Genomic DNA, 11,412 nt, shown 5'->3' with positions numbered 1-11,412 from the left:
TGCAGAATCCTGCAGTGGACATACAACTCAGCCTTCAGTTTAAAAAGTTTTAGCTCATTTTTTTAGGTTTAGAAAAAAATGTATATAATATATTTGAATTATAAACTCACGCCATGATTTCATTTTTGATGTGCCATGATTTCCCAGACTACCTCAGTACAAATTAATGCGAACCACTAGTGTGTTCTCGTTTAAATGACACATTGTGCTGTACTTACGTTTGTGCTGAATGTAGACTGCAAGTTTTTTTCTTCTATATTTCAAAGTCAAATATCGCACAATGAAGTTCATACTCATACTCCATTTAATTTCACAACTTTCAATTACAAATACAACAAAGAAAAAAAACCTGTCAGTTATACAACATGAAATCTGCTGTTAAAAGATTAAAAGCAAATTATAGTCAGTGATTCAATAAGGCTCCAATAAGGCGCACGGGATTATAAGGCGCACTGTTGATGAACGGGTCTGTTTTCATACATAGGGCACACGGGATTATAAGGCACATTAAGCGAAACAAAACAGTCAGATAAGTTAAACTTTACTCAACTCATTCTTCTTGCTTCCTCCACCTCCGTGCCATTGTTTGATTAATGATGAATGCACCTTATAGTGCGGAAAATACGGTATATTAAAATAACACAGCTCACAGTTACCTACTTTTAGCTACAATTTTGTGACTAACATTATTCCAAGCAAAACAATAATCCTGAAAAATAATAAAATTTCAACTACAAGACTGTATGTTCATTAATAAGCACAAAGCACTCTTTCTGTGTTATGTTTATACCTCACATTTTCGAGTAACTCAGAAACAATGCATCATATAATCTAATGTGATGGTACAATTTATAATATGCTAAGATATGGTGTATATATAACAATCATTGTCTGTGATGAAAGAAAATAAATGTAAGTTTTTCAGATTCTTTGATTTACTTTATAAACAGTTTAACTGTCTATTGTCCTTCCTGTGCTTTTGGCTGTGGCTCCTCTTCTGTTTGAGTTGGTGGGACGCCCTCTAAGAAGGTACAGAAGTACTTTGGTGTGTTTAAGTCAGGTTTCCTTAACAGCAAGTAGCATTTTGGAAAGTAGTAGGCTGCCAGCAGTCCAAAGTTGCTTGCTAGGCTGAAATAAACATGGACAACTGACCTGTTCTTGTTAGCTGAACTATTGTTTCCTATGTAGATTGGAATAAAGATCACCCAAATGACACAGTAGGTCAGGGTGGAAAAGGTGATGTCTCTGGCTAAGTTATACTGATGAAGAGGCTTCACTGCCATGAAGGTGCACATGAAGGATGCAAGGGCCATTACACCATTGAAACCCTGCATTAAGGCAAATCCAATCAAAGGTGAAACAGGACACGATAGGAATGATTCTACAAAGTCTATTGTCATATTTGCCACATATCCAGACAATGAAGGTCCTTCTTGAACAAACCAGCCACAGAAACCAGCCTGCACAGCGCAGCAGATCAGCACAAACAGCCAGCTCACAGGGCCTCTTAACAAATGCAGGTGAGAGGCAGCCATCTCTGGGAACTCTGTCTCATAGAGTATCTGTTTGAAAGGTAAGGTTACCATCTTGATTATAATGTATACTTTTTATTTTATCCTACAATATCCTTAAGTTTGGCATCAATACATATAATTCCCATTTAAAAAGCTTCTGAAATTTCTAGAGAAATTTAAACTAGAAAACCTGTCAAGCTGCAATTTACATTTATCTGTCCAAGCAGGTATGTGAGCTGATAGAGAGACTATGACAAAACAAATTGAAATCTGGAATACAGACACATTACACAAAAAAACTGAATATATTATAACAGAGGTTCTGGGCCAGCATCCAAAATCAAATGTTGCAAATAAAGTACAATTTCTTAAGTGTGGATCCTTCTTTCAGAAACAAAGACAAAATTTGATGTGATTTTGGGGTAAATTTCTTGAAATTGTATATATAGAAAAGACAATTCATGTTTTTTTTTCTATTAATGTCAGTATATTATAAATATTAATAGTACCTGGACAGACACAAACTCAGCTCAAGTATGATTTTGCTGTAATACCAATCTGACCCATCAAGTAAGAGTTTATGAGGCTTCATATTTTCACCACCTTCACTACCTCTATGTCTTGCATCTTCGCTTTTTTACCCACCTGCATCTAATTCACACACATATATTCTGATTGTTTCTGTAGACATTTACTTAAAAAACATTGTAAAACCTCTTGTAGACAAACAAACAAAAAAAGCTATCTGGACTCCATGGATAATTTTAGATGAATCTCCAAGCTTTCTTTTCTTTAATTTTTTTTTTTTTTTTTTTTTTTTTTTAGAAAAGCTTAATCCTAAACAAACCTAATGACATTCACATGCTCAACACACTCTATGACTGTATCCAATATATTAAATCATGGATGTCCCACAACTTCCTTAAGCTAAATAGAGACTGAAGTAGTCATTGCTAACCATTGCACAATAAACACCGATCAGGCAAAACATTATGACTACTAACAGGTTCTGATAGAAAAGTGTCAGAATACACAGTGCTTCACAATTTTTTGCATCTGGGCCTGCAGCTGCAGATCAGTCAGGGTAAACTTGCTGAGCTCTGTCCACTGCTGAAAGCACCAACAATGGGCACATGAACTGGACCATGGAGCAATAGGAAAAGGTGGTGTGGTCTGAATAATATTTTCTTTTACATCTTGTGGATGCCCAGGACCATGTGTGTTACTTACATGGGTATCATCTGGCACCAGGATACACTATGGGAAAAAAAGCAGCCCGGTGGAGACAAGGCAATGTTCTGCTGGTCCCGTCATCCATGTGGATGTTACGTTGACACCTAGCTAAATATTGCTGCAGACCATATACATGGAAGCAATATTCCAAGATGACTGTGGCCTCTTTCAGCAGGATAGCGCATACTGCCACAAAGCAAATGTGGTTCAGGAGTGGCTTGAGAAGTCTCAATCTAAGTGAGTTCGAAGGAAATGTTGCTAACATCTTGGTGCTAGATACCACTGCTCTAGTGGAGTCCATGCCGCCATGGGTTAACCCTGCTTTGGCAGTACAGTGGTCCCTCATCATAACGCAGTTCACCTCTCCTGGCCTCGCTGTTTCGCTGATTTTTTAAAATAATAAATAATAGTGGATTGCATTTATTCTCTGGCAGCTGCTCTATTCCCATGTTCTGGACCTGAAAACAGGCTTTGATCTTTCTTTTCTTTCTATAATATTGGACTTATTTTTCTAGGAAGGTTTGAACTTTGAGAGTGTGAAAAGTGTGAAAAGGGTCATGCCTGTCTGAGAAAGTGTATTAGGTGTGTAGTGAGGGGTTTAACGGCCTTAAAACATCTATAATAATTGTAAAAAATAAAGCTGGCTACTTTCATTTCACCTATCGCGGATTATTTGTAGAACGTAACTCCCGCGATAAACGAGGGACCACTGTAAAAGGAGGACCAACATGATAGTGGGCAGGTGTCCATATTGTTATGCCTGATCATTGTATAATGTCTATAAGTGATATTTTTGTAGGTTCTAAGTAATTATTAGAATAACACAATTTCTTAATACAAACAGAAACATTACACACTTTTAATCTGCTTTACAATCTGTTAAGGTTCAAATATTGATCCACAAATCCCAGCTGGGAAATTTCAAATTTTTTTCTCTCACTAAAGCTGATTCTGTAGTTTCTCTACACTGCCATCGGGAGGCGGCATTTCACCAGTCTTAACTCACCTGTAGTGAGAATAAAAGGATAATGGAGAGGGTGAGCGTCTGGAAAATGGAGGTGAAAGGCAGCTGAAGACGACACACCACATCCCCTGGCGCCCCCAGGAAAAGCAGCAGACTGAGACATGCTCCCATCAGGCCGAACACAGCCACAAAACTCAAGGGACCCCCCGAGGCCATTACCAGGGGGGTTCCTCGTTGCATCAGGAACAAGACACCCACTGACCCCTGACATATCAGCAGGAGCGCACCAACTAGCATCATTATCACAGCATCCTGGCTGTGCCACTCAAAAAACTTAAAGATGGGGTCAGTGCAGTTTGTGCTGTGATGCTGGGACCACTGACGGTTGGGACACTTAGTACACTGGGTGTCGTCTGTGAGTGAGAAAGCACAAAAATATGGCTTGATTAAAAAATATGCTATTTCATAATAATCAGATTAACTCAATACCGTATTTTATGTATGATTTACTGAATCTGTAAACATCAAATGTATGGTGTATTGCAAAGAAGCAGTTAAAAAGATCAATATCATCTGTGTTTTAGATCTATAGTTATCATTAGTTAATGTTTTAGATTAGGTTTTTACAGGGGCTTTGTGTGGAATTATCTCTTGGTTGCATATTGTGACTCTTTGAAGCTACAACTACCACAATATTAAAACTAGCTGTATGTTATTCTATGAACTAGAGATGCTAGACCATAGAATTTTATTAAGGAGGGGAAAGGCTCTTTTTACATTACCTGGTTTTATGTCATATAAAATTACCTGCTAGCTTAAAAAAATAAAAAAATATACATATAGAAAATTCCCCTCTCGCCCTTACGAGCGGTCTGTATTCTTCAAGCTCATCTACCAGAGGCCTGGGAGTTTGAGGGTCCTGTGCAGTATGTTAGCTGTTCCTAGGACTGTGCTCTTCTAGGCAGAGATCTTGGATGTTGTTCCTGGGATCTGCTGGAGCCACTCGCCTAGCTTGAGGGTCACTGCACCAAGTAGTCCAATTACCACTGGGACCACTGTTATCTTAACCCTCCACATTTTCTTCAGCTCTTCTCTGAGCCCTTGGTACTTCTCCAGCTTCTTGTGTTCCTTCTTCCTGATGTTGCGGTCATTCGGTATCGCTACGTTGATCACCAGGGCCATCTTCTTCCGCTTGTCTACCACCACTATGTCCGGTTGGTTAGCCACCACCATTTTGTCCGTCTGTATCTGGAAGTCCTACAGCATCTTAGCTCGGTCATTCTCCACCAACCTAGGAGGCGTCTCCCATTTTGACCTTGAGACTTCCAGGCCGTACTTGGCACAGATGTTTCTGTATACTATGCCAGCCACTTGGTTATGGTGTTTCATGTATGCCCTGCCCACTAGCATCTTGCACCTTGCTGTTATTTGCTGGATTGTCTCAAGGGCATTTTACACAGCCTTCACCTGGGCAGCCCATATCACGATAAGTCAGCTTTTATGGATCTTGTACTTAGAGATTGCTCCTGGGCTGCCATGATTACATGATTAGTGCCTCTGTGCTGTCTTTCAGTCGAGCTTTGTCAAGCCACTGGTAGAATACACACACACACACACACACACACACACATATATATATATATAACACATAAATCCTTTTTTATTCTCTTGACAAGGATGCAAATAAGCAAATAAGGACACATATCTCAGATAAGAGTGGCCGAACACATTACCCTTATTTGCCTGATAGGTGCCTGCCAAACAGTCAATACAGTCAAAGCAGCAGGAATGGAAGCCTTTGACTCTGTGGACCTGGCCTTTACCACAATTTGCTGAACAAGTGGATGTAGGAACCTGCAAAAGTTGTTTAAAAAAAAGGAAAGGAAAAAGAGAGAACAAAAAAACACAGTATCTCAAATTCCATGATGATTGGGATAAACTGGATGACAAATCTTTTACATAATATAACTTACTATAAAAGACTTTGACAGACTGGGTCAGCTAAACCCCAGAACCCTTAATTAAATATCAGAAGAAATTGAGTGGACGCAGATGTAAATATTTAAGTACCCATTCTATTATAGCTTGCTAATAAGGATGTAATAATAAATAACAGAGATAATAATAAGATGGGAAAAGGAAGGTAATAATATAGAAATAGGAAGTTATTTAATTAGCATAATATACAATTAACAAATAATATGGATTATCACTATTACAATGACATGTAGAGAAATATTACACTGAAATATATGGAATAATACATTGATTAAAAAAATACTACAACCTGCTAGCAATAAAATACTAACACTTGTGCATTAGAATTATTATTATTATTATTATTTTACATATGTGTAATAATGAAAACTCAGGGCTGCAAAATAAAAATGGCTTCTTTCTTTATAATTCTGTCTTTATAATCTATTAAAGCAAACTTCACCATGATAATTACCTTGAAGACTTCTTCATTATTGTGGATGATTTTAACATCCATGTTGATGCAAAAAATGACAGCCTCAACATGGCATTTGATCTGTTATTGGACTCAACTAGCTTCTCTCAAAATATTTATAAGATAAAATCCATAAAACTAGAACATCTTACTCTTCAGCCCTGTAGCCAGGCTGACAAAAATTCAGAGCTCTGTTGAGTCAGCCAGTCTGCATCACTACAGGCGCAGCACCAATTCGCCTGTTGATCTCCCACTTCATTCTCCCCTAACGCTTAAACAAGGCCCCAAGATACTTAAAGTCTTCCACTTGGGGTATGAACTCTTTCCTGAGCCGGAGTGGGTATGCCACCTTTTTCTGGCTTCACACTCCACTGCAAACTGCTCCAGAGTGAGCTAGAGGCAGTCACCTGATGAAGCCAACAGAGTCAGAACACCTGCAAAAAGCAGACATGAGATTCTCACACCATCCAAGTGGAAGTCTTCCGCCACTTGGCTACGCCTGGAAATTCTATCCATAAAAATTATGAACAGAATCGGTAATAAAGGGCAGCCCTGAATTCCACCAGGGCTGCCCCCTGGAAATGAGTCCAACTTATTTCCAGCTATGTGGACCAAGTTCTTGCAATGGTTGTATAAAGCACTCGTAGCAGTGGGCCAGACACCCCTTACTCCTGAACCACCTCCCACAGGACACTGCGAGGGACAGGGTTGAATGCCTATTCCAAGTCCACAAAAGACACTGGTTGGGCAAACTCACATGATCCCACGAGTATCTTCAAAAGACTAAAGTGCCGGTCGAGTGTTCCACAACCGGGACGAAAACCACATTGTTCCTCCTGTATCCAAGCTTGAACTAACAGATGGCAGCACCCTGGCATAGATTTGGCCAGGGAGGCTGAGGAGTGTGATCCCCCTATAGTTGAAGCACAGCCCCCCCGGTCCCCTTTATCAAAAATGGGAACCACCATCCCAGTCTGCCGATCCAAAGGTACCGCCCCTGATCTCAATGCAACATTGTATTTCACAATTACACTGACAGCTGCTCTTTGCTAATTCTCTTGAACAGGGGGATCAGGTGTGGAAGAGGAACGCTTTCTTAGATCATGACGCATATGGTTCTCCTACATTTGATATTTGCATCTCTATTTGATACATCAGCATTCTCTTGTAACAGAATGCTGATGTGCTCTTGTTTGACTATAGTTTTTGTTCATGTTTGAGGAGAAACACATTAGGACAACTGTAAATCTGACACTTAGACTTATGCCTATAGTTCTGTGGTTAATCATATATTTTCATTATGGAAAAAATAACAGTTGTGGTGTGAGGGTGTGAAAACCGAGACAGACATACAACATCCAGAGCGTAGAGGAACTTAGGGCAAAACTCGTCCACCAGGTCTGCCCAGCATCCTCCCTTGCCACCTGATCAAACTCACCACATTGAAAATTAATGGGTAATAACTTGCTATTTCCAGATTGTTCTCTTCTGTTTTCACCGCAATATTACTGAGCTGTGATATAATGTGCAACCAATATTTTACCTAATTACAAATGTTACCTCTGCTGTATGCCATTCAAAGTGGTTCTTGGAGATGTGCAGTTCTTGCTCAGAATATTCTCCCACAGTTCTGATATCCACTTGAGATGAGTTTGTCCAGACCCACTGAATGACATCGTATCCTATGTTCGGGTTGCCATATTGGTCGAATTCCAGATGTGTGCTATTTATGTTAATAGAAGTCTTCCTTAAAGCTTCCAACAGCTGCAAAATGAAATGGTTGTTGGTATTATTGATAAGTTTGATTCTAAATTGTGTACAGTGGTCTTTATAATAGAAAAAAATGAAATCACCTTCCAGGGATAGATTTTGCTTCTAGATCCCCACTGACAGGCAGTTAAATTGCACTCCAGCAGGTTATGCAGTGCCTGTGCTACACTATAGACAGCGGCATACACACTGAAAGCTGACGTCTGCACTGCAGGTGCTTCTACCAGGGTAATATTATCTGGTGACAAGTTCCAGCATTGTGGGCAGGGATTGTTAGTATTGTAAAGATTTGTGGCTGGAGTGGATGTCTTTATCCTCTCTTCACTGAGTTTCTTGAAAAGCTCCATTGCATAATCGGTGAACAGTCCGAGGGTGTCTGTTTTGTCAATGAATGCAATGATTGTACCAACTGTTTCAATGTCAGGCAGAGAAGTCACTTGAGCATCGATGGCCCAGCTTGTGGTGCCAATCCATACAGCTGTTAAATTACTCCTGATAACCTGGAATAAATTGGATTTGTTTACCAGTACTGAACAAACACTAATAGAAATGAATAGAAATGAATACATTTCTAAGTTACTTTAAATCTCTGTTTCACCAACCTCTTTAAAAAAGATTTCACTTTGCTCTGGGAGAGAAAACACCACTACCACTCTGACATTGGTCATTTGGATATTGTGAATGATGGTTTTGACCATTGGCACAGGGTCAGTGTACACTGGAATCAGACCCTGATAGGCCACACAGATAGATGTGTTGTCTGCAAATTTGGTGAACATCTGCACACCTTGTTGTCCGTACTCCTCGTCACTGCCCACAATTGCCACCCAGTTCCAGCCAAATTCCTCTATTAGCTTTATTATGACATCCACTTGCCATTTGTCACTGGGTACCGTACGAAAGAATGACGGGTAGGAAACATCATCACTGAATTTGTCACTGGTGGCTCCATAGCTAATCTGGTGTGAAAATTAAAAACAAAGTGTTAGTTACCTTTGCTTATTGTTGACACATAAGACTTGATATATTTTTATCAATTAAAAAATGACAATAATATTAATTATAGACTGATTTTGTTTTTTATGACACATGTGACATAACCATACGGATCAAGATTTCGATTACTGCACATTATTTAATGCATGCATTGCATGCACTCTCAAATATGTGCAGCAAGAGAAAATATCCTGCAAATTATAAAAAAAAAAGTGTATTCAAACCTGTGGCATCAGAAAGAATCCCAGGAGTTTTCCAATGAATGACACCATTTTTGAGGTATAAGGACCAATCACTGCAGCTACGCTGGTCTCATAGGTGGTGTAATTACACCGCACAGATAGTTCTTTGCTGGATTTTTCAGTGAGGAAGGACAGAGTGGGCTTTACAATAATGGCCGACTGGCTGCATGTGTCATAGATTTCATAACCTAACTTGATGCCAGGGAGGAGAGTCTGGTTTCCATTGATTTCATCCACTGCGTATTTCATGGCTATTGCAAGTCCCAGTCCAAGATCATTTACTCTGTTGAGTCCCAAGTAGAAAAAAATAAAAAACTTTTTTAGTCAGGGTCAGTATACACAGTGATTTAGAATCTGAAATGTTAGATATAAAAATATATATTAGATTAAAAAACTTGATATAATGAGTATAAGGAAATGTGAAATTAATGCGATAGAGGTGGGAGATCATGTTATAAGAACAATAACAGTAGAATTGTGATCTTTGGAACAATTAAAATGAAGAAAAAATATCTATTATAGGAGGCAGCAAATGCATTGATGAGACGTAATATTATATCCAGTCGGAAGTAACTTAATAAAGTACAGAAGGAAATAAATGCAAAATATTAGTTATACAATACAACAATTTTTGGTTAAAACATAGTCAAAAGGAGTGTGCTGTTCTCTGTAACGTACGAGGGGAAATTATTACACTAACAAAACATACGTTGTAGATAATATCAAATACTTGAATGAAAAGAAAATAATTTGGATTTAAAAAGTATATAAATACAATTAATCTATTGCATATAATGCACAACTAACAAAACTCATAACTGAGGAAGCACAAGGATTGTGGGAAATGATGGATACGGTAATGAATGTTTTTACAACACCTTTAAGTTAATTTATGTCCAGACATTTAAGTTGATTTTTCGGAAAGAAGAATGCTTGACATGAAATTATTATTATGTTTGTCATACCAAAGCAAGACAAGGACCATATTGAGTGCAGTACTTATTTCTATTTCTTATTTACTTAACACAAATAATAAACAGCAATCATAGCAGACATTTAAAAAAAAAATAACCCCACATTTATAAAATTATATACCGTGATACTAGTTTTGATCATTAAGTACCTGTGCTGTTTATAAGTCTGGGGAAACCTGCAGTCAGATAATGAAACATTCTCCCATGCAAAACATTTTGAACTGAATCCTAATGTATCATCACCCAATGTAATGCATCCAGGTATTTCCTTACTTGGATTATTGAGCATACATAAAGACAAAACTTCACCAGTATTAATGAATAAGTTGAAAAACATAGCACTTTGCTACTGTTTTTTAAATAATTAATTTATAACCATGACAATTTAAGAAGAGAAAATATATTTCAATGGAAATGCACTCAAAAGTAATACATAAATAAAGCTGAGAAGAAAATTCCATTCAAGTGAAACACATTTGCTGACTTAAAACATGAAGAAGGATTTGTACATTTTATAACATAATGAATAAAGAAGCAATTCCACCCAGATTTATAACCAGATATCTTAGATATTGTCTTCTGATACTTTAATTCTTTAGCTAAAACAGGACTGGTAAGATTTTGGAAGATCTTCACTGAAATGGATTCCTTTGAAAATACTCCTACTTTTCCACTCCTGTTAAAAATAAAGATAGAATCTCAGTTTTTTAAAGAGTCCTTCATAACCATCCTTACCTGTCACAGGTTATCTGGTTTGGCTCTGTTATGTCACTGACGTTGCTGTTGAGGTCGTTAATGGGAAAGAGCCCGCCAAGCATAATGTCCCCAGGTAAACTGAAGAGGTTGGCAGAAATGTTGCTGAACCATTCAGGAAAACTCTCACTAAAGCTCACTCTAAAGAAACAGCACAAAACCAGTAGAGGTAAACATAAAGCCATGATGCCAATAAGCAGGAGACTGAACCCAGAAAGTTTCAGTGCACTTTCATGTCAGTGCATCATGTTTTTATGCAGACGGTTTCATGCAAATTCAGTCCTCATGTCCACCTTCTCCTGACCACCCAACCTGACACTTTAGAGCAAATGGTAAACAAAACAGAAAATTTACATGTGTGGTATGAACAGATATGAACTTTTTAAAATTATTGAATAAAACCTTTTTCATCATAATGAAAAGTCAAAAAACAAATGCAAACTCTGGTGTATGAAGATTGAATGGCACAGTCTCATTTAATGACCTTAATGGTTTTCACATAATTAGGACACTG

At 38.1% G+C, this 11,412-nt stretch overlaps 1 protein-coding gene across 1 annotated transcript; it reads right to left on the bottom strand.

The window, feature by feature from the left end:
* Window positions 1-851: 851 nt before the first annotated feature.
* LOC146709799 (taste receptor type 1 member 3-like) lies at window positions 852-11,083 on the bottom strand. The gene is made up of 8 exons (XM_085458059.1): window positions 10,881-11,083; window positions 9,154-9,454; window positions 8,536-8,892; window positions 8,017-8,433; window positions 7,724-7,927; window positions 5,445-5,565; window positions 3,754-4,124; window positions 852-1,562 (listed from the first exon to the last, which is right to left on the bottom strand). Exons 1-8 carry the CDS (start codon window positions 11,081-11,083, stop codon window positions 960-962), a joined length of 2,577 nt encoding a protein of 858 aa, XP_085314185.1. The 3' UTR covers window positions 852-959.
* Window positions 11,084-11,412: the final 329 nt, after the last annotated feature.

This window comes from Copadichromis virginalis, linkage group LG5, assembly GCF_057382275.1.
Source record: "Copadichromis virginalis isolate Kocher_CV1m ecotype Utaka linkage group LG5, C_Virginalis_male_GT1.1, whole genome shotgun sequence".
NCBI lineage: Eukaryota > Metazoa > Chordata > Actinopteri > Cichliformes > Cichlidae > Copadichromis > Copadichromis virginalis.
The sequence above is the reverse complement of the archived record's forward strand: the minus strand, read 5'-3'. Positions and strand labels throughout refer to the sequence as shown.

Bases quoted from the DNA above. Each gene is read 5' to 3' on its own strand.
- LOC146709799 (XM_085458059.1), bottom strand. From the start codon at position 11,083: ATGGCTTTATGTTTACCTCTACTGGTTTTGTGCTGTTTCTTTAGAGTG. The intron at 5,566-7,723 runs GTAACATTTGTA...CAACTTTTGCAG, and splicing joins TTGAATGGCATACAGCAGAG to GTTCCTACATCCACTTGTTC. The intron at 4,125-5,444 runs GTAATGTGTTCG...TCTCACTCACAG, and splicing joins CACCTATCAGGCAAATAAGG to ACGACACCCAGTGTACTAAG.